Genomic DNA, 23,068 nt, shown 5'->3' with positions numbered 1-23,068 from the left:
CGTGGACTGCGTGGGGGGCGGATGGAGGGTCGTCGGGAGGCAGGTAGTGGGGGGCGCTACAGGACGTGGGCCCAAGAGAGATGGGGAGGCCGGAAAAGGGAGTCCCGGGGCTCGCACAGTGAGGGCACAGTTGATGGGACACGCGGGCCTGGCTGGGCGTGAAGAGTCTGCACCAGGCAGCTGCTCAGAGCAGGTTTGGGAAACGGGGAGACAGGATGCCTCTGGGCGTAGGCGGAGCAAGTGAGCAGAGCAAAACCCAAAGTGTAGAGATTTGGACCCTTTGCAAGCAGCAGGGGATGGGGTGACTAGAGAAGAGAGGCCAGGCTGCTAGAAGGAAGACACTGGCTTTTTCTCTTAGGCTTTTGTTTCTCGTGTTAAGGCTGAGCATGAGCTGTGGGTAGCAGGGTGAGGCCACTCGCCACTCCTCTGTCTCTCTGGTCCCCGTGGCCGACGAGGGGAGGCGAGGAGCAAGAGACCAGGGAGGGTCAGAGGGAAGGTCAGTTCTGGAAGGACTGTTTTGTTTTGTTCGTCACCTTTTTGCTGAAGTGTATATAACACGCAAACAGAAGGACACGGGTCGTAGTGCACGGTTTGAAGGATGTGTGTAGCCAAAATGGCCCCATGTTGTCTGTGTCACAGAGCATGCACTCTGAGGTTTACGTGGAGTTCTTTGGTCTCATTTGGTATTCCATTCTGTGAATAATCTGTGATTTATTCTTTCTGATGATGACGGACATTTCGACGGTTCCCGATCGGGAGAACAGTTGCAAACAGTGCTACCGTGAACATTCTGGTAGGTGTGTTTTAGTCCCCATAAGGCCGTGTTTCTGTTCCGTGTGTGCTGTGACGTGGCACTGGCAGGTCATGGGCACGTCCCCTCCTCACGCTTACTTTTATCACCTTTTTTATCGTAGCCATTCAAAGGTGTGCAGTAGCATCCTGTCGTGATTTGCGTTTCCCTGAAGACCTATGACCTTGTCTGTCATCATGTTTATTGGCCATTTAGATACCTTTGTGAACGTCTGTTTGCTCAAGACTTTGCCCGTTTCTTCCACTGGGTTGGTGGCCCTGTTAATTTGCCAGGGTTCTTTATAGTCTAGATATGAGGCCTTTGTTAGATAAATGCACTGCAGATACGATCTCGCTTCTGTGACTTGCTTGTTACTCTCTTACTGGTGCCTTTTGATGAGCGGAAGTGCTTGACTTACACTTAGCCCAATTCCTCAACCTTTTGGTTGACCTTAAACCTTGACGGTTGATGTTTCTGTGTCCAGTTTAAGAAATCATAACTTATCCCATGGTCCTAAAAAACGTTCTCTTTATGTTTCCTTCTGAAAGCTTCCTTGGTGTAGCCTTTAAACTTAGACCTCCATGCAGCTGACGTTGACTTGGCTTTGGCAAGTTGTGTGTGGTGCTTCGAGGTTCATTTTCCCCCCGTCGGATATCCATCCACTGGACACAGCACGAGGTGTTATAAAGGCCATTCTCTTCCCACTGCCCTTCAGTGTCACTGGTGGTATAAATCAGGTAACTGTCTGTATGCAGGTCAGTTTCTAGACTGTTCTGTCCTATGGATCTGTTTCCTGTTGCTTCATCGGGACCACACTATTCCATTTTCTGTGATCCCATAGTCACTCTGGACTTGATATCTGTAGGCCAAGTCCCCCAGCTTTGTTCTCTTCTAAGATTCTTTTATCTTCTTCAGGCCCTTGACATTCCATGTAACTTTTAGACCAGAATGTCAATGTCCACCAAAACCAAAGCAGGGAGAAAACAAACAAACCCTGCTGGGGTTTTAGTTGGGATTGGATCAAATCTATAAATTAATTGGCACTTTACAGTATTGAGCCTTTTTTTTTTTATTTTTTTAATATTTATTATTTTTGAGAGAGAGAGCGCACGCACGTGTGCAAGTGGGATAGGGGCAGAGCGAGGGGGACAGAGGATCCGAAGCGGGCTCTGCGCTGACAGCAGCGAACCTGATGTGGGACTCAAACTCACAAACCGTGAGATCATGACCTGAGCCAAAGTCGGACGCTCAAACAACTGAACCACCCAGGTGCCCTTCAGTATTGAACCTTTTAATCCACAAACATAGTTGTTTACCCCGGGGAGGTCTTCTGAGTTGTATTGATAGCAATTAAAGGCTTGTTCAAGAGAGCAGCACGTTCTCTTAGTGACGGTGGTAATAATTCCGAAAGTGGCTCCTTGCCATCCATTCGCACTTAGTCCTCAGCCTTCACTGAGCTTGTGCCTCTGGACAGAGCATTCCACGCTAGGGCAGCTCTTAGTCTCAGGGCACCCGGGGTGTGATGGTTCCCACGGGAGTCTGAAGCTCCAGGACCCCCCCAGAGCCCCCACTTAGCTCGCACATGTAACACAGCACTCTGAGTGGAGCACCCCTCTTGTCGCATGGCCATTTGTATTTCTGCCTCCCATGATGCAGAGACAGCGCCCCATTCCTTTCCCGGTCCATTGTTGGACTAGCACTAACATGTACCTGTGGCTGCCTCTTGGGCAAAGTGGCCCACAGGCTGACCTTGGCTTACACGGGAGTTTTACATTTTTTTATTTATTTTATTTCATTTATTTATTTTTTAATTAAAAAAAATTTTTTTTTTTAATGTTTATTTTTGAGAGAGAAAGAGAACTGTGAGCGGGGTAGGGACAGAGAGAGAGGGAGACGCAGAATCGGAAGCAGGCTCCAGAGGCCTGAGCCGCCCAGGCGCCCCAAGGGAGTTTTACATTTTTAAATTACGACATGATTTGAAATTAGAGCGTTGAAAAGGGTGGCACGTCAAACCCAGACTTTCAGCTTCTCTTGAAAAAGAATCCGAGGCTCTGGCCCCACGGTGATGCCCGCCAGTGGTGGTAAAGCTGAGCAGGTGGCCAGCCCGGCCCAGCCCAGGCCGCTGGGCTCCTCCTCTGCTCTGCTGGAGGCAAGAAGCGCCCAAGTGGCCTCCACACATACCTCTGGCCTCATGTCTGGCGCCTGAGAGTGCTTTAAAGAAAAACAAAGCTTTTTATTGCGGAACATTTCAAACAAACGCCAAAGGACAGAGCCCAGAAGATGTGAACACAGCCCCCCACCCACCGTGGGGGCTCGTTTCCTCCCGTCCCCGCTGCTCCTGGCTTATCTTAAAGCAGTCCAATTTCATAATTAGTCATATGTGGATCTGAATAAAGGAATCAGGATTTCTTAGCAAATTGGAAACGCTTCATGTGAAATGTGAAAATAGTTCGGTCTTCTCCTCTCCTTTTTGAACACAACTCTCTGCCATTGTCCTCACAACCCTGAGAGCCAGCGGCAAGCTTCGGGACTCTCAGGCACCCAGGAGCGTGTGTCGTTCCCTGATTGACCGATACGTATCTATTTTTTTCACACTTCTTCAAAAATTCAGGATCTAAACAAGATTGCAGTTGCACTGCCGTTGATAAATAAATCTTAAAAGTCTCCCTCCCTCGGAGGGCCAGGTATGTGGAGGTATAATTTATGTGCAGATGAGTCCTAACAGAGGTATGCGGTTGTGCAGCCAGTGTTACGATCAATATCTAGAACATTGCACGTGTTAGGGTGGCCGGTGACGGTGGGCGGCAAAGAATTGCACAAAGAGTGGGGCAACAAGCAGGACAGAGTTTATTCACTAGCCAAGGGAGGAGAGGGGCCAGACATCAAGAGAGGTGTCACCCCTTGTAATCGTTTTTTGTTTTTTGTTTTTTGTGTTAAGGATGTGATAAGGGTCGCAGCTGTGCCCGGGGCGGGGCTGGGGGGGGGGGGAGGTTATGGGGAGGGGCTCGATTCTTGGCCAGGCAGAACAGAAAGTGGCAGGTTTTTGGGGGGGGGGCTCATCTGGGATGCAGATTGTGGTCAGGCTAGAGGAGAATGCATTTTGTAGTTGGGGTCTGTTTTCTGAGAATGTAGGGCACCTTGACCTAGAAAAACAGAGTTAGGGCCAAGTGCAGACACCTGTGAGTTTTGTCTTTAAGTGTTGATTGGGGGGGGAGGGGGAGGGACTTTGAATAAATTACTTTTACCCAAAATCCCCGTGACCCCCTCCCCCCACTGTGTCCCTTTGCAGTTAATACCCACCCACCCTCACCTCTAGTGACCATGATCTTATTTGTGTCCCTGTACTTTTGCCTTTTCCCAAATGTCATGTGAACGGAATTATGTGGCTACGGCCTTCGGGGCCTGGCTTCTCCTCAACATGACAGGAAGTCTCTCACTGAACAGGCTTCCCCTCCATCCCTGGTTTTTCCCTGTAGCGTTTTTGTTCCAGAACCAGATCGTTTGTTTCAGTTTCCCACAGTCTGGATTTTGCCCATTCCATCCCACTGGGGCTTGCTTCTGAAAAGCCACAGAGGAGCTCATTTTCCTATGTGATCTTTATCTGGGGGCTTGCTCTCGACAGAAGGGCCAGGAAATCCAGGAACCGAGGCCACCAACTTCGTTTCCATCCGCCTGTGTCTGGCGGGTGCCGACAGATGGAGAATGAGCCCGACTTCGTCCGCATCCAGTTCAGGGTCACTCTTGCTAGAGAGACATCCTTGGCTCTGCCGAAGGTGAAAATAGAAACGCACAGGAGTTGTGCAAAGAGGAGAGTGTGTAGGATAGGCTTCTGTGGACGCGGAGGGTGGACAGTGCCTGAAGCCTCCCGCCGTCGGGAAGTGGCGAGAAGAGGGGCTCTGGGGTATTCACGCCGCCCCCGCAAGCGCAGGCCTGGGTTTTCCACTGCCCCCCCGACCGTGAGCGGCTTCACTGCCTTTCCTTCCTCCCTGTCCCCTGATGAGACCGGAGTGGCTTTGCCATTCTGCCTTGTGCCTACAACTCCAAAGGTGGCCTGTCCGGGAAGGCGTGGACCTCTCGACCTCGCTGAGTAGCACCCGCTGCTCACTGCCCGTGGTTCCCTCTCTGTGCCAGGCACCAGGGCGCAGGGGTAAGCAGTGTCCTTGGGGGCTCTCGTGCATGTGGGAGAGAGGAGTGTTGCTAGAGGGGGTGGGAATGCAGAAGAGGGTCAGCCCTCCATGGGTGGGCACGTCAGGATTGAGGTGCCCCCAAACTGAGTCTGGGAGGCTAAGTAGAAAGCTGGCGTTGGCATAGACAGGCGGACATCGGCGAGGGTCCGTGGCACAGACAGAGCAGGGCACACAGAGCAGAGACGTGTGCAGAAGCCAGGGCTCCGCTGGCAATGGTGTGTCTGCCAGAGCCCAGGTAGAGGTCCCTGAGGGAGTTAGGTGTCATGAAGGGAGTCGAGGGTCGCTGACGGAATTGGGAATCATGAAGGAGTTGGGGGTCAGCAAGGGAGTTGGGGGTCATGGAGGCATTGGGGCTCGTGGAGGGGACTGAGGTTGATGGAGGGGGTCGGGTCATGGAGAGCATCAGGGTTACTAGTGGGTTGGGAGTCACAGTGGGGGTCAGGGGTGACCGAGCTGAGACAGGAGAGAGAAGCCTGGGGGTAAATGTTACAGGGCCTCGGGCCTTCCCCGGGGTGGGTTTTATCTGACACTAAAGGGGACCCAAGGGAAGGACTGAACTGGGGCAGAGTCCTGAGAGCAGCTGGAGTGGCTTGGAGGAAGGTCACCCAGTGGCACTGGCATTGACCGGCGGGCACTGGCAAGGGGCCTGAGCTTCCGAGGAGAACAGTGCACGCAGAGCAGAAGGTGTCAGCGCTGCAGAGAAAGGGTTCTGGGCTGGGGCTTTTGTAAAACAGGGCTCTCATCTCCATTTGCAAATGGCAAAGGCGATGGAGACAAGAGACAAGGCATCTGAGCAGAGGATGACTTCTCTCTGTCACTGTCACTGGCGAATAACCCCGAGCAGGGCCGTGGACCTCAGTGTCTCTCTCGCTCTCCTGCACAAGAGCGCTGACCCTGCCCGCACCCAGTCTTCCAGAGGCACCGCCCCGGGGGTCTGTAGGGCTGGAAGGGAGAGGCCAGCGTGCTGCCCCGCGGTGTTGGGAAGGCAGGCCACCTGGGCCACGCACGGCAGGTGTGGAGGCCTGATGTGCGTGTTGGTGGATACGCGTTGAAGGCTGTATGGTAGGATGTCCCTGAAGGAAACGGCAGCCCCCTCGAGCCTCCGAACATGCCAAATGACAAGGGCCGAGGATCCCCGGGAGGGGCCGGGAAGTGTGCTCTCTGAGCGTGCCTGGTGACTCCTGTCAGCGGTGGTTGGCCCCACGGGGTGGGATGGGGGCACACAGTCTGCTCTGCTCATGGGGGCGGCCGTGCGCTGCTGTGGCTCTGGGCTTCCACAGGCCCGGAGTTGGCTTCCCACTGTCCCCGGAGCCTCGCTGCCCTTGGCTGTGAAATCCAAGAGCCCATCTGGCAGGGTGAGGAAGATTAAATGAAATACAGTATAGAGTTCCTTGAATACTAACTGTCATACAGTAGGCACTCAATAAGTTATACTTCCCATTCCCTGCTTTGGCTTTGACTCATGACCTCCCACTTGCCAGAGGGCAGCCACTGCTGGTGGCAGTGTCCTCCCGGGGTGCCCCCTGCTGATCTGCCCTTGTTCACCTGCTGGTTCTTGTTTAAGCTCCGGGGAATCACTTTGTATTCACAAAGGGCGGCTCTTGCACACCGTTTGCTTTCAGCCACAGCCCTGGCTGGCCTGCCCCGGCTCACCCCTCTCTGGTGGCAGGCTCCTTGCCCCTGGGGGTGGAGAACCGGCCACCACACCGGCCCCAGAAGGCAGCTGTCCCACAGCGGCTGCCTGGCTGCCTCGTGTGTCGCCAAGGGCAGGGGAGAGTCTCAGGAGAAATCCGTGCTGTAGAAAAGGACACTTGAGTCGGAGTTTTCCAAACTCCTCTGCGTGTTGCCGGGACTGGAAAGGAAATGAATCACCCCGGGGACATCTTGGTTCATCTTCATGCAAGTGACTCAGTGCTTTCATCCGCCCTCCCTTTCGTGCATCCCGCAGTTGACTTCTGAAGCTTGGATGGAGAGACTCCTGCTCCCAATTTGGGAGTAGAAAATTCTAATTGGACCCGCGTGGTCTCTGGGCTCCAAGCCCGACCCAGCTGCCATCTCCTCTGCTGGCTTTTTGTCCTGGGGGACCTCTGATGGGCTGCCCCCCGCTACCCCCACCCCCCGCCGCCGGGAGGAAATGTCTCCGCAGCGAATGTGGGGTCCACCTTGTGGGGGGCAGGCCTGCCCTCTGCATACATGTTGCTCCCAGGTGACCTGGGCCCCGCGTCTTGGGCTCTGCTGCCCATAGTTCTTTTGTGGGGAGGAAGACAGGAACCAGAACTAATTTAATATGATCCTGAGGCGCCCTGGCAGCGGGATCAATGCCGCTTCCTTTGTGGAGAGACAGCCCAGCCATAGCAACCTGCACAGCTGCCTTCTAGTGTCTAGAAGAGCTCTATTCAGCCTCAAGACTTCCCTTTTTTTTTTTTTTTTTTTAATTGGGAAAGGGGGAGGAAGTAGGGAGAAAGGACTCCGATATAAACAGTTACCAAGGAGACCCGAGTCGGGGTTGGAAAGGTTTTCTCCTTCCCTCGGTCCATACAGAAGGAGGAGGGGTGTACGCCCAAACGCAGGGGATCACGGGAGGTCTCAGGCTGGAGTCCCAAGTCCTGCCTGCGCCCGTGGGGACAGACGTAGGCAGGGGCTCAGCAGACACTTTGAGAGGGCTGGGGAGAACTTTTGGAGACCCGGACCAGTCTGCCGGCCCCGCCAGCACTGCGGAGAGATGGACAGAGCCCGACTTCCTAGCCGCAGGCTCCCTGCCTGTTTCCCGGAGACAGCCGGAAGCTGCCTCTTCCCTTAAGTCCTGGGGTCGGGAGAGAAACCATGGGGTGCACGTACTCCTCTCCGCGGGACGAGCCAACCTTGAGGTCAGTTCCAGACGTGTCTCTGCTGCAGACCACGCTGATGCCCCTCGGGAGGCATCCTGGACAGGGACGCCCCAGATGCATGGACAGGGACGCCCCAGATGCATGAGGAGGGTGCCCTGTGGAGTTGACCAGCAGAGTTGGAGCAGTCCCCTGGGGGGCTCAGCAGGGCATAGGACCATCAGCCCCTTTGGTCCTGGCTTGCAGGCTGCATTTCCCCACTTCCAAAGGAAGGGATTTGGACTGGAAACCAGGAAGGCCCCAGTCACCGAGCCTTCCACCTGGGGAAGATCAGGTTCCAGGGGCACATCCCAGGATGAAGCTGTCAGGTTGGGTTAGACTTTTTGAGGGCGCTCAGGTGTGGACCTGCACAGGCCAAGCAGGTGAACTCTGCCACCTTGGGCCTGGCATCAGGGCTTTGTGGGAGGTGGGGGGGGGGGGGAAGGGGGAAGGGTGGATTCTGCTGTTCCTCGAGGCCACATGTGATCAGTAGGAAACTGTACCGTGTCATGTCGGGCCAATGACTGGAGGCAAGGGGTCTTCCTTAGGGTCCTCGGCTTTCCCTTCCCCCCATGGGGTGCGATCTGCCCCCAATCTCTGGAAGCCAGCCCTGAAGCCAAGGGGAAAAGATGGGAGCATGCCTCCTTTCCCAGGGGCTGAAGCACAGAGGTGCTCAGGCTTCTTGGGAGAACTTCCTCTAGGGGCAGGAGGGCTAGCCCATCTCTCCCCGCCTCGAACATTCTCAGCCAGACCTGGAGGGCCCCCCAGCTCCCAGAGCCGCCAGCCTGGCATTCCGGCCCCATGCGTCTGGGTCAGAGGCCACGCACCCCTGGGCCGCCAGAGCCGAGCTCCCCACTGGCTGCACGGGCCTCATCCAAGAGCCTGTCAGCTGCCCGGTTTCCGTGGCTTTCCCTTGGGATCTGTTTTCTGTCTGAGAATAGAGCCCAGCCCTTCTGGGAGGCCTTTCCCGGTTTCTGCAGATGCCCTGTGGGTGGACTGTCTAGTCCCCCCTTTTGGTCTTAGCACATGCCACTTTGTGCCACTGGGCGTTTTTGAAATTACAGAGTGACCCAGGTGGCTCTCTTCTAGGGAACACCCTCTTTATCCCTGAGAGTTAACCACACTCCCAATGCTGTACGAGGAACAGGGAGGGGACGTTGCAGAAGCCAAGATTCAATGTTTTCAGTAAGAGAAGTCCAAGGCCTTGCGATACCACCACAGGCCCAGTTGGTGGTGGATCCAGGATTCAAACCGGAGCCTCCTCCCCTTCGGAGGGCTGGGCCCTTCCCTCCTCCACGATGGCCCTCGGAGCCTGTCTCTCCCCTAGCTGGTGGGAGGCCGTCGGAAGGCGGAGGCTGGCGCAGGCACTCAGGGTGGCAGGGCACCCCTCGTGTCTTCAAGCCCCCCTTCTTCAGATGCGGCTTCTATGGAAACCTCAGTCCTTGAGAAGAGACAAGAGTTGGCTTTTCTGCTGATGGCAGACCCTGACCCCTCCAACAGCCTCTCAGGCCTGACGCCCCAGAGGCCGTGCCCAGTGCCAGGCACGGTGCCCAGTGCCGAGGCCCCGACGGCTCCCCCAGGCCTCAGATGGAGCGATGAGTCACGAACATGGAGTCGAGGGCCTGAACCGAGGCCTGTGCCCTATTGAAGGTGGTGACAAACAGGGTGCTCTGAAGAGGAAAGTGTATGTTGTGTCTTCAGAGATGGGGTACATAGGAGCTCGTGGGACAAAGTTAGAGAAAGGGCATTGTGGGCAGAGACGGAGGGCGACCCAGGGCAACGGTGAGGAGGAGGTCGGTGAGGCCCAGGGGATCTGCAGGGTGGAGACGCGCTCTGCATCAGAGGCCTCTGTGTTCCTCAGCCCTGCATCTCTGACGCCGTCTCTACTCGGGACTTAGCCATTCCAATTGTCCTTATTGGACGGAACTTCCCAAATCTGTCCATATCCACGCATGTTTCTAAACCTAGAATGTAATTCTTATTTTCTTATTACAGAAGCATTACGTGTTCACTGTAGGAGGAACAGGGGTGAGGGGGTTAGGAGTAGAAATCAGCCGTAGAAGGAAACAAAAGAGACTCCCAGGCGCTCAACACGGGGAGAGAACAATCCTTAACGTGCTCACGCGTGCCCTTTTTTTTATTAAAACTGTTTATGCATTTAATTTCATTTCAGAGACCATGTGAGAGGGGCAGAGGGAGAGGAAAATCTAAAGCAGACTCCACACTTAGCACGTAGCCTGACCCAGGGCTCGATCCCACCACCCTGGGATCATGACCTGAGCTGAAATCAAGAGTTGGATGCTCAGCTGACTGAGCCACCCAGGCGTCCATCACATGTGCGCTTCTGTACCCTCCCTTCTAAACAAAATGGGATCGTGTCACGTGCATTATCCTATAACCTGCTTTTTTCCACTTAGTGAATCAAGAACATCCTTCCACCGCCATAGAGGCGATCCACGCTTCCCTGTTCAGTAGTGAACGGTGTCATATTGTGCTGCGTAACCTGTCCAGCCTGTCCCTGATTTTTAGACATTGGAGTTGCCCCCAGTTTTATAACTATAAAATGTATTAAAAAATTTTTTTAATGTTTATATTTGAGACAGAGAGAGAGAGAGAAAGAGAGAGCACAGTGGGGGAGGGACAGAGAGGGAGATACAGAATCTGAAGCAGGCTCCAGGCTCTGAGTTGTCAGCAGAGAGCCCGACACGGGGCTTGAACCCATGAACTGTGAGATCGTGACCTGAGCCAAAGTTGGACGTTCAACTGACTGAGTCACCTCGCGCTTTTTAGGTGTCAACTAAATGCATTTAGTTTGGTCCACTTTTCACTTGGGGAGAAATTCACACCTCTTAAACTTCATCTTTCTGACCATTTTTTAAAACGTACGATCAGTGGGTCTTGAACACCCACAGCACCGTGTAAATGGAAACTGCGTGTGCTTCTGTGCCTGCTCTTTTCTTAGAGTATCTAATCAAAAACGCTCACCTAGCTGGCTGATATGTAAGCATCAGTTTGGATTTGAGTTTGATTTATGTTGAAATGCAGGCAGTCTGTTCTCCTAGCTCAGAACTCAGAAGGTGGGCCGCGGTGGGAGTCCCAACCCTGTGCACCTTGCTGTATTCACCTGACGGGGTCCTGGGGGAGCATGCGTGTGAGCGCCCGGGTGGGCACAGGTGGCAAGCGCTCTGGTTTAGGCGGAGCGTAAACCGGAAGGGCAGGGAAGACGTGGCTGCTCGTGGCAGGGCAGGGACAGAAGTCGGACATGCGATCTGAGATGTCGACAGACACCAGATTCTTCTGGAGTACGGGTCGGAGTGGGGGGTGGGGGGGCCCGGCCTGAGGGCCTCCATTCTTGCTCTTGCCCTGGCCCTGCCGCCATTAGGGGTGGGCCTTCCCCAGGGGGTGCTGGGTGGGGTAACGGGGAGTCAGGGAGGGCCTGCTCGGGGTTCCTGGGCAGCTGGGCCATCTCCGGGTGGGAGGTCTGGGCAGCCGGCCCCCAGCTGCCTGTCGGGGCGCCTCTGGGGTGGAGGGAAGAAGCTGGAGTGGCCAAGACGGGCGCCAGGCCTTGCCGCCCCTGGGGCCCCACAGGTGATGTTATTTCCCTCTGGGGCCCTAAAAGTGGCTCCGGTCCTGGAGCTGCCAATGTAGTGAGAAACCCAGGGGAGCGTAAACAAGTCTGTTATCTTTATGTCTGCAAAATCACGTGTCTAAGCAGCTTTGCAGAGGCGTCCTTAGAAGCAGCCTTCACCGAGGTCTTTCCACAGACTCCAGGCCTCTGGCCCCAGCAGATGCCACGTTTATGTGGTTGTAGGTTGTGTACACGTGTGTGAGCACGCGCGTGCGGGTGTGTGCTGACTCCGCTTTTGCTTTATTGCACTTTCCCGCGCGCAGGAAGCCACAGGATGTAGTGGAAAGAGCAAAGACCTTGGAGTCAGACCGCGAGTCAGGCCTCCGGCAGCCTTCCTGTAAAGTGGGCGGCGGGTGCCGCCGAGAGCCTGCGCTTGCCGGACTGCGTGCTGCGTGCTTGTTGTGCTTTTTTCTTCGTGTGACATTTGGAGAAGCCTCCGAAGCGGTATTTGTTGGTCCCGTGTTCTGGCTGAGGTTCAAGTTCACGCAGCTGCAAGGTGGCAGGCTGGGAATCGCACGGCTCCAGAGCCGCTGCTCGGCCCTCCACCTCGTTGCCACCCCTGCTTCCCCGAGGGTCTTGGTTGCTGGAAAAAGTGGATTTTGGAAGCAAATTGTGTAAGCGCGAGTGTTCTTGAGATACAGTATCTGCAGAAAGATACACACAGGGTGACCTTGCCACGTGAGCGGGGGTGGGTAACCAACACCCGGATCAAGGCACAGATTGTTCGAGCACGCCGGGCGCCCCTGCTGTCCCTCCCGGGTCCTGCCTCCTGTTCCTGCGTGGGGACTGTGCATAACAAAGTCGTACGGGTGCCTTCTCTTGCATCCGGCTCCTCGAACTCAGCATTACGCCCTGAGGCTCCCTCCTCCCCATGTGTGTACCCATCGTTTGTGGGTTTCCACTGCTGCGGTGGAGAATATTCCATCGTGTAAATGTGCCACTGTTTGTTTGTCCTCCTGCGGATGGACATCATTAGGGTTGTTTCCTGTTTGGCACCCGCGTGTCTAACGCTGCTGGAACCTTCTATGCACAGCTTTTGGTGCACAGGCACCAATGTGCTCTGCCCGCTGTCTACCAGGGACTGAATTGCCGGGTTGTAGGTTTAAGGAGATACTGCCGAACGGTGTTCCAGGGCAGCTGGGCCGTGCTGTGCTCCCCACCAGATCTCTGCCTGCGTGTGATGCGCTCCGTCTCTCCCGTGGTAGCCATTCTGGTGCGTGTGCAGTAGATCTCACTGGGGTTTTGTTTTCCGTTTCTCTGGTACTGCTAACGTCCAGCACCTTCCCATGTGTCCTTTGGCCATTTAGAGACTGTCTTTAAGAAAGCGCTTGTTCAAGGGGCGCCTGGCTGGCTCAGTTGGAAGAACACATGACTTTCAATCTCGGGGTTGTGGGTTCGAGCCCCACACTGGGTGTAGAGATTACTTAAAATCTTAAAAAAATAAATAAAAAGGAAAGTGTTTGTTCAAGTCTTTTGACAGTTTTTCTGTTGGATTCTTCATCTTTCCCTAATTGACGTGTAGGGATTCCTGAGATTCTCAGCTCAAGTCCTTTGTCAGATAGACATAAGTTGCAAACATCTTGTCCCATGCTGTGGCTCGCCTTTCATTTCCTTAATCGTGTCGTGGTTTTTTTTCATTTTTATTTTTTTAGTGTTTGTTCATATTTGAGAGAGAGAGAGTGGAGGAGGGGCAGAGAGAGAGAGGAAGACACAGAATCCAAAGCAGGCTCTGGGCTGTCAGCACAGAGCCCGACGTGGGGCTCAAACTCACGGATTGTGAGATCATGACCTGAGCCAAAGTCGGACACTTAACCGACTGAGCCACCCAGGCGCCCCATTACTCATTTTGTTTTGAATGGAGACAGCCATATTTTAGACGGGCTGTATTTCACACAATCTAAAGATTTGCCGTTCGGAGAAAGGTATGTTTTTTGCACCTTGCTGGCATAGGCCTGAGAGTCCCTGGCGCGGCTCACTGGGCATCTTTACCTGGCCCTGCAGGCCTGGGGCAGGGAGAGAGAGAAGGGAAAGGCTAGGAAATGGGAGGGAGTGGGCACGAGGCCAGCAGCAGGGAGTGGAGAGTAGACGGGCTCCTCTCTGGAGAGGACGAGGTCCGGGGCTCTAGAAGGTGCCATGGTCACAGAGGAGGGAACAGGTAATGTGGCCCAGTGTGGGGGACGGAAAGGGTGTTCAGGGGTGGAGCAGGGGTCTGTCAGCAGAGGAAGTGGCTGGAGGCCGCGGTGGGACAGAATGCTGAGGGCCATCATGAGGGAGTGGCATATAAATCGGTGCATCCGAGTGTGGAGCAGAATGTCAGGCGAGGCTGGGACAGCTTCTGAAGGGACTTGCCTGCCCCGGTCTGTGGCCCTGGGAGCCTGTGGGGATCAGAGGGGTGACCGGGCCATCGGAACTGTTGGCTGGATGGCACGGGATGGGAGTCAAGCCCTCCACCCTCGTTCTCCTCTGTCTGGGGCCGCAGGTCCTGGCTCTGAAGGTGGTGGTGTCTCCAGAGGCTTCGGGCCTGCCGTAGAGGACACGGGGTGGCCCCGCCCAGGGTCCTGTCCCCCAGCCAGAGGCGCGGCTGGCGTGGTCACCGCAGAGCGGCTCGGGCCGGAGCTGGGGCTCCCCTCCATGCTGCCACATGTGCCCCCTGCCCATCAGCTACTTCTGTTTTTCAGGACCTCCTCTGTCAAAGACAGCAGCTTTGTGGAAAAGATGAAGAAGACGGTGAGTTTTCTGTGTGTCTGTGCTCTTTGCGGGGGGTCGCGGCCCTGGCAGCCGGGGGAGGGAGGTCCAGCAGAAGGCCAGCTTCACTGGAGCGGAGGGAAGAGCGGGCTAGAACATTCTCATCTAACATTCTCAAAGCGTCAAAGGTGCTCTGCTTTCCTGGGACAGTTTACCCTCTGATGTTTACTTGGTGAACAAACCAGACTGTAAGGGTCTCCCCTCGCTCTGACTCTGGGGACTGTCCCTCATCCTCCCTCCCGGTCCAGGCTCTGCCCACGAGCAGACGGAAACCTCACATAGCTGTGGCCGGAGCGCAGCTACAGCCTGATCCGGTTTTGTTTGTTACATGTTACGAGAAAGTACCTCATGCGCATGGTCAGAATCCCAGACTATTCAGGGGAAAGCCTCTCTCCTGCCACTCATCGTTGTTAGTATTTTATGGATCCTTCTAGAGCTTCTTGATGCACACGCGGGGGAAAAAAAAACCCAGATTCTCATTTTACATCTTTTTAAAACACAAAAGCTGGCCTATTACGTACACGGTTATAAGCCGTGCTTTTTTTTTTTTTTTTTTTTGGCTGCTCTATGTTGGCGTTTCTTCCCTAGCGATTCAGAGACCCCGCCCTCGTTCCTTACTGTAGCTGCGTAGTGATTTCATCCTGTGACCGTGAATCCTAGAATTTGTTTGGACACTGCCCTGCCAGCGGGCACTGGGACTGTTCCTACCTTTCACCTCTTACAAACGATGCTGCTCTGACTCTAGGCCAATTTCCACATCTGCTAATACGATAAAATCCCAGAAGTACAATCGTTGGACCCAGAGGTGTGTGCATTTGTAGTGTGATAGAAGCTGCCAGATTGTCCCTCCCCCGACCCCGGCTCACACCAGGGCACTCTCGTTAGCCGTGTGTGAGAAAACCTGTTGCCCCAAAGCCTTGCCAGTAGAGCGTATCACCCGAATCGGTGAGTCGGGTGTGTGTGTGTGTGTGTGTGTGTGTGTGTGTGTGTGCGCCAGTTTTCTAGGTTAAAAGCAGATATCCCTGTGCACTTCTAATTTGCATTTTCCTTATGAATGCATTTCAGCAGATTTTTGTAGCTGATGATGGCATTTCTTTCTTTATGGATTCTCTGTTCAAATCTTTTTTTTTTTTTTAAGTTTATTTATTTTAGAGAGAGAGCAAGAGCAGGGGAGGGGCCGAGAGAATCCCAAGCAGGCTCCACAATGTCAACGCAGAGCCCAGCTTGGGGTTCGATCTCACAAACCGTGAGATCATGACCATAACCAAGCATCAGATGCTTCACTGACTGAGCCACCCAGGCGCCCCCTCTCTGGTCAACTCTTTTGCCCACTTTTCTGTTGGGATTGAGCCTTCTCGAGGAATTCCTTAACATTTTAGGGAGATTAACCCCTTGTTTTTGACACGAGTTAAAGATATTTTCCCTAGTTAGTAGTTTGTGTTTTCACCTGGCGTTGTGTGTGTGTGTGTGTACAAGTTCCACAGTGCACTTTATTGTTCTTCCTGCGACTCCTGGACTTGGAGTCATTGACTCTAAGGAGATGAAGGAATTCTTGCACGTTTTCTTCTGGTGCTTCCTACTATGTTTTCCTTGTTCATAGTTAACGTTCAGTCTGCTGGGAGTTTATCCCGGCGTCAGCCGCGCATTATGGATCCGGCTCCTTTTTGTGCACCGCTCAGTTCCGTGTAAGAGCATCCGCCCTTTCTCCACTGCTTTTATCAAATACATAATTCCCATATGTATTTGGACCTTTTTCTAGATTTTCCCGTCCCAGTGCTTTGATCTGGCTTTCTGTGTTCAGTATCCTCCAGTTTCAGTTACTGAGGTTTTAGAAAGCTTGTTTTGATCATCCTTACTGCTAGGCTCTGCCCCACCCCCACAACTCTTCCCCTTTTCCTGGCTGTTATTTCATATGTATGCATTTGGGGTAACAGCTTTAATGAGACAGTGTGCATTCCACACAGGTCACCCTTTTAAAGTAAGTATGCACTTCAGGGCGCCTGGGGGACTCAGTCAGTCAAGCGTCTGATTCTTGATTTCGGCTCAGGTCGTGGTCTTATGGTTCATGAGATCGAGCTCCACGTTGGGCTCTGTGCTGAGCGAGAAGCCTGTGTGGGATTCTCTGTCTCCCTCTGCCCCTCTCCACTGCACTCGCTCTCTCAGATTAAAAAAAAACAACCATATCCTTCAGTGTTTTTTAACGTTTTCCCAGATTTATGCCAAACCATCACCACTGCTTTAGAACCTCTTCAGCACCCCAAATGGCCACCCCATAGCCATTAGCAGCCACTTCCCACTAATTCCTAACCCCCACCCACAGCCCAAAGCAACCGCTCGTCCACTTTATTAATTGCCTGCATCCCTTACAGAGCTGCCGGTTTGGGACATTTCGTGTAAGTGGAATCATTCACTTAGTATCACGTCTTCAGGGTTTGTCCGGTCTGTGTTGCACATCAGCACTTCGTTCCTTTTCGCTGCTCAATCCTGTTCCAGTGGATGAATTTATATTTATTTTTTGATATCACTTTGAGGAAGTAAAAAGAGCTGTTCAGATTTTTCGCCAGCTCGTGTTGTATTTCTGGATCGATAACGGAGAACTGGACCTCTTCTATGTTGAGACTTCCCCTGCAAACCCAGGGCCTTTCCCTGTGGTTGAACCCTTTATCCGTAACTTCTTGCAGGTTCCTCCTAAGGCTTAATTTTTTTTTAAGTTTATTTCGAGAGAGAAAGAGTAGGGGAGGGGCAGAGAGAGAATGCGAGAGAAAAATCACAAGCAGCGTCCGCACTGCTGGTGTGGAGCCTGCATGGGACTTGAACCCACAAACCTTGAGATCGTGACCGGAGGCAAAACCAAGAGTTGGACGTTTAACCGGCTGAACTACCCGGCGCTCCTTTTAAGGCTTATTTTGAAGTTTTTCATATGTTTCGATGCCGCTGTAAACATTTAGCTGCTATTTTATATCCTGCTTTGTCCCCTTAGCCTGATATTCTATAAGCCTTTCTTTTTTATAAAGTAGTTTTTGTAAGTGATTATTTTAAAATAACTTTTTAGGGGTGCCTGAGTGGCTCAGTCCGTTAAGTGTCCGACTTCGGCTCAGGTCATGATCTTGCGGTTCATGGCGTCGGGCTCCATGCTGACAGCTCAGAGCCTGGAGCCTGCTTCCAATTCTGTGTCTCCCTCTCTCTCTGCCCCTCCCCAGCTCACGCTCTGTCTCAAAAATAAACATTAGAAAAAAATTTTTTTAATAAAGTAAACTACCTTTTTAAATGATTGGTATTAAATTCAGGAAATGTAAAAGGTATGCAGACATTTTAAAGCAATTATAATCCATACATTTTTTTTTCCTTTGTACCTATATGTAGGGCTCCATGCAAAAATCAGAGACTCCTCTAGGGGTCAGGGCACTGAAATCCTACTGCTGAGAAACCTCATGGCTACATAAAGGGACCAGAAGGTGGCCTGTACTTCACTTCCACCTTCCAGACCTCGTAAAGCACGTTGATTTGCTGGGCCAAATTTGCTGCCCCACCTTGAGAGTCTGGGGAGTAGAGTTCCAGCTGTAGAGGCCACAGGAGGAGGAGGGTGGAATGAAGAATGTGGGAGCCAGCCCACTGGGCACCTTTCCTTTTGTCTAGATTTTTATAAAGAATAGGTATTCAGAAAAACTTACCCATAATTCTCCATTTAGAGACTCTTGGTATACTTCCTGCTAGATTTTTTTTCCCTTGTGCGTGTGTGTGTATAAATGTATATATGGACGCCATTGTGCGTAGAGAACAAAATTGGATTACGCTAGAATACTGTTTGGTCTTTTTTTTACTGAACATTACATTGTGCTTTTTAACGTGTCCTTTAAAAATCTGTCCAAAGTGTGACCTTGAGCAGCTGCATGTCTGGGTGCCCTTTGTCACTGTCCTCCACAGTAGCTGGGGCAGTGGGACGATAGCCCCGGAGTGACTTAGGAAGACTTGGGGCAGGAAGGAAGCGGATGCCTGGGAAAGACCTCACCTGCCTAGCCCACCCTATGGCCACCTAGAGTCTCTGGAGAAGCCTCTGGGCTCTTGGTCCCTCACTGACCCCACGTGTCTGGCCTTCCCTAGGGCAGGAACATCATCGTGTTCTACGGCTCCCAGACGGGGACGGCAGAAGAGTTTGCCAACCGCTTGTCCAAGGACGCGCACCGCTACGGGATGCGGGGCATGGCTGCAGACCCCGAGGAGTATGACTTGGTGAGTAGTCCCCACTCCCGACCCTTCTCCTGGCTCCCCAGGGCATCCAGATCGTGGACGTGTGTAAAGGGTGAGTCAGCCACAGGGACGGACGCGGACGGGCCTCTCCTGTCGTTGTCCAGGCAGCCAGCTGGCCCCAGGCATGCGCATGGGCGCCTGGCACGGCCCACGCTCAGCCTTCCCAGCTCGGCTCTGGGCGGGGCAGGACGGGGCGAGGGGATGCAAGCACGGGAGGGGGGCATGGCCTGCTAATGAAGGGGTCTCAGCAGTCTGGGGAGGAGGGGTCTCCGCTTCTCCCTCCACCCCCCTGCAGCCATCTCAGGGAGCCCTTCACTGGGCTTTGAAATGAGGCTGCATTAACTGGTGTGTCTGGCCACTTGGGGAGGGGCCCGGGGAGCCTGAGGTTTGGGGGTAGAGGCCCCCATGTGCCGTGGACCTGTCGCTCCCTCTGGCTACCACTGGACTCAGTCTGAAGGACTCAGTGTCCCTTCCAGGTGCTCTGCCCCCAGCGTGGCGCCGAGGGACAGGCTCACCTTGCTCACTGTCCTCAAGGGATGGGTTCTCTGTCCTTCCCCTAACATGGAAGCAGCTCTCAAAAGCCCAAGAAATTTCTAGCCATCTGCTTGCCTCTTTCTGGGTCAGGGAGCTAATGCCAGCCAGGCCACCAGCCCCACATAGACGCGGTGGACAGTAAGGGAAGAGGCTGACGGGCAGGAGGTCCTAGTTGCCATCTTTCTCCTCCCCTGATGGGCCTGCTGCCAGATGTACTTTCCCCCAAAACCAGTCTCTCCTGAGTTCGCCACACGAGCTCTTCTGTCTCCCAAACCCAACCGTCCCCCACCCGCTCCACCCCCACCCTTGGGTCTTGGGGACCGGCACCGCCGCCCGTCTGTCCGCAGACCTGGGTTTTAAGTTAGCCAGCAGCTGGTTAGGAATTTGCAAGAGCCCAGGCCCTGCTGTGGACCCAGGACGTTGTGGGACCATGAGGTTCTCCCCCAGGGCCCGGTGCACAGAACCAGGTTCTGCGCGCTGGCTGGTGGCCCAGAACCCAGCCTGCTTCTGCCTGTCAACACCCAGGCCCTTACCCGTATTATTTTGTGCCTGCTGTTCCCTTTCCTTTGGAAAGGCACTGGTTCAAATGTCAGCCCCCTCCATGCAGCCTTCTCCAACTGCTCGTGCCCCTTCCCAACGGAATCATTCCCTCCCATCCCACAGCAGCCGCCCTGGGCAGGGCCTGGGCTCTCCTGTCTGCATCCCATCAGGCACACCCCTGACATAGGCTCAGTCACGGTCGCTGGGCCCGGGCCCTGCTCTCGTCTCTCCAGGCCGACCTGGGCAGCCTGCCGGAGATCGAGAACTCCCTGGCGGTGTTCTGCATGGCCACCTATGGTGAGGGGGACCCCACGGACAATGCACAGGACTTCTACGACTGGCTCCAGGAGACAGATATGGACCTCTCCGGAGTCAAGTATGCGGTGAGCCTCCCCATCTTCTCTCCCATGAAGAAGATGGCTTCTGCACCTTACGGTGCCTCTGGACCCTCAGTTCCCACCTCGTCCTGATGAACCAGGGCAGGCCAAGGTGTCAGAACAGAGGCTTAGAGCAGGGGACCCGGCGGGGAGGGCTGCTCACAGGTCAGGCCTCTCTTCTGCCCTGGGCCCCAGTGCTGACAGTCCCTGCTCCCGGGTCCCCAGCCCCGCTTTGCTCCGGGGGCACTATTTGCGGTAGACCAAAGACAAGAAGGGTGCAGCAGGCTGACCGCTATAGGCCGGGCCAGGAACACCGGGCGGGGAGGGTGAATTGACCCTGCTGGCCGCCCAGGGTTGAGGCCTAGGGGCCGCATGCCACTGAAACAAAGCCACTTCCGGGGGCCTGAGGTGGCCCGCCTCACAGTGCAAGTTGTCTGGAGGATGTAGAGGCCCACGGGTGCGGTGTACCCTTGGGGGGCACGGGGGAAACCCACCCCTGACCGCTGACCAGGCCTCAGACCCGTCCCTGGGTCCACACAGGTGTTTGGTCTCGGGAACAAGACCTACGAGCACTTCAATGCCATGGGCAAGTATGTGGACAAGCGGCTGGAGCAGCTCGGCGCCCAGCGGATCTTCGAGCTGGGGATGGGCGATGACGATGGGAAGTGAGTGCCCGGGTCCCCCTCCCCGGAGCCCCGACCCCGGCCGGCATGTCTGGGGAACCCACAGGGTCAGGGCCGACTCTGGCACGTGAGGGGAGCACAAAGCCACCTGTACAGGCATCACCGAGGGCAAGGGAAGGCCAGCGCCATCCCCCCCTCACTTTTCTACATCCTCTGGGCTCCCAGCGCCCCTGCTTAGCACAGACGCCCCAAATGCCACCTGGTGACTCAGGCCCCATCCCAGGGGGCTCCTCGGGCTGGGCGGGGAGAGGGGCTCCCTGGGGCCGGCCTCATTCCCTCCTCCCGCCAGCCTGGAGGAGGACTTCATCACGTGGCGAGAGCAGTTCTGGCCGGCCGTGTGCGAACACTTTGGGGTGGAAGCCACCGGAGAGGAGTCCAGGTGAGTGTGTGTCCGCACACGGGGTGGGAGACCTGGCCCGCTGGGTTCCGGCGGGGACGCCAGGAGAAGCTGGCAGATGCTCAGTCACAGGACCAGGGGGTCCTGGGTCCCGCGTTAAGGCACTTGGGCTTTGCCTGGAAGGGACGGGCACTGGGGGGGGGGGGGGGCTTTCCTCACCTTCTCCCAGAATCGCCTCGAAGCCTGCAGCACCCCAGGCTCCCCAGCCCTCCCACCATCCTCCAGACCCTCCGCACCTCACCCTGTCTCCCCTTGCCAGCATTCGCCAGTACGAGCTCGTGGTCCATACAGACATAGACGTGGCCAAGGTGTACACGGGAGAGATGGGCCGACTGAAGAGCTACGAGAACCAGAAACCGTGAGTAGAGAGCACGGTTGGGGGCCTGTGGCCGTGGGTGCCCCCAATGGCTGGCAGTCCTGTGAGTCCCTACAGGCCCTTGCCCGTGAGTGGGTGTGGGTGGGAGCACCCATGACTTCACCTCCACCACACGGGAGGGCGTAAGGCCCAGAGCAGAGGAACAGAGGCAGGCCCACACCTAGGCCCTGCCCACTGGCTCTCTCCCAGGGGTCCCTCAGGCCAGGGCGCGGCCACCAGGAGATAGACACTTGCTCAGTTTGTACTTAATGTGACATTTTGCTCTAAGTATCGGGGGGTGGGGAGGCCCCTACCAGTGCCTGGAGCAGGACATCCGGAGTATGGCTGTGGGTCCAGGTTGAACCCTGGCAGGAAGGACTCACTTTCTTAAAACCTGCCTCAGTATTTGGACTTTTTATCCAAAAACAGCATTCTCTCTTGGGCCCCTGACTTGCCTTACCCCGGCCGGGGTGGTGCCCAGATTCCTGGAGCCGCCCAGGAAAAAGTCCCCCTAACACCCTGAGGATTTAAGACCAGTGGCCCTGCTTTAACAGGAAACCCAACATTTCAGTGACTGTGCAGGCAGGACCCAGGCACCTTCTGTCGTAGGGAGCCATCTACAAGGGGCCTGGTCCTCCTGTGCACTCAGCCCACAAACAGGTAGTGGGTGAAGGGTCTCCCCCACATTTAGGAACCGGCTTCAGTTTCCTTATCTGTAAATGGAGACACTGATAACCTAGCTCTGCCCACTTCTGGGGGTCACTGGGGGCACTGCCTTGAATCTGGTTGGGAGAACCTTTTACATAATTGGAGAGGTTTCCTGGGGCCCTGGGAGGCTGGCTCTAAGGTTCCCTGTGTTCTGTGAAACCAGAAGGGTCCCTTGGGGGCAGGGAGATTCAGATTGAGGGCCTGGCCAATCACTGAGCTGCTCTCTTTCCCACCCAGCCCCTTTGATGCCAAGAATCCATTCTTGGCTGAGGTCACCACCAACCGGAAGCTGAACCAGGGAACTGAGCGACACCTCATGCACCTGGAATTAGACATCTCAGACTCCAAACTCAGGTGCTGGCAGCCACCCCCTCCCCCAACCCACCCCTCTCAGAGATTCCGGGCCCTGCCTTCCACCCCCTCCTGAGCCTCGAATCCACCCCCCCACCAACCCTAGGTATGAATCTGGGGACCATGTGGCCGTTTACCCAGCCAATGACTCTGCCCTGGTCAGCCAGCTCGGCAAGATCTTGGGTGCTGACCTGGACGTCATCATGTCCCTGAACAATCTGGACGGTGAGTCCTGGAATCGAGGCTACCTGCCCTCCAGCCCGGGACCCGAGGCAGCCGGCAGGAATGGGCCCCTGGCAAAGCCGTAGATAGGTTGAGCTGCTTAAGCCCAAAGCCCTGGTGCCCTTGTGGCCCTCAGACACAAGACCCCACGATTCCAGGTTCTGGAACAGACTAGCTGGGCATCGGCCACTAACCCCAAATGCTTTTCCCCTCTCCCTGCAGAGGAGTCCAACAAGAAGCACCCCTTCCCCTGCCCCACCTCGTACCGCACGGCCTTCACCTACTACCTGGACATCACCAACCCGCCACGCACCAATGTGCTCTACGAGCTGGCACAGTACGCCTCGGAGCCCTCTGAGCAGGAGCACTTGCGCAAGATGGCGTCCTCCTCGGGCGAGGGCAAGGTAGGCCTGCTGCCGCCGCACCTGGGGAGCCACCA

The 23,068-nt window shown here is 55.0% G+C and overlaps 1 protein-coding gene across 4 annotated transcripts in view; it reads left to right on the top strand.

The window, feature by feature from the left end:
- Positions 1-23,068, top strand: part of LOC123588950 (NADPH--cytochrome P450 reductase) — a 63,104-nt gene that overhangs the window by 38,276 nt on the left and 1,760 nt on the right. For 3 of the 4 annotated variants that reach the window (XM_045460389.1, XM_045460388.1, XM_045460390.1), the window contains 9 exons: positions 14,148-14,196; positions 18,316-18,444; positions 19,770-19,919; positions 20,454-20,578; positions 20,886-20,975; positions 21,253-21,351; positions 22,294-22,410; positions 22,514-22,632; positions 22,852-23,033. In XM_045460389.1, coding sequence (XP_045316345.1) covers positions 14,148-14,196; positions 18,316-18,444; positions 19,770-19,919; positions 20,454-20,578; positions 20,886-20,975; positions 21,253-21,351; positions 22,294-22,410; positions 22,514-22,632; positions 22,852-23,033 — 1,060 coding nt within the window. Of the gene's footprint in view, positions 1-7,092; positions 7,845-14,147; positions 14,197-18,315; positions 18,445-19,769; positions 19,920-20,453; positions 20,579-20,885; positions 20,976-21,252; positions 21,352-22,293; positions 22,411-22,513; positions 22,633-22,851; positions 23,034-23,068 lie in introns of those variants that run through there. The other variant, XM_045460391.1, reaches the window with a different exon arrangement.

The sequence above is a fragment of the Leopardus geoffroyi genome, chromosome E3, assembly GCF_018350155.1.
Source record: "Leopardus geoffroyi isolate Oge1 chromosome E3, O.geoffroyi_Oge1_pat1.0, whole genome shotgun sequence".
Taxonomy (NCBI): Eukaryota; Metazoa; Chordata; class Mammalia; order Carnivora; family Felidae; genus Leopardus; species Leopardus geoffroyi.
The sequence above is the reverse complement of the archived record's forward strand: the minus strand, read 5'-3'. Positions and strand labels throughout refer to the sequence as shown.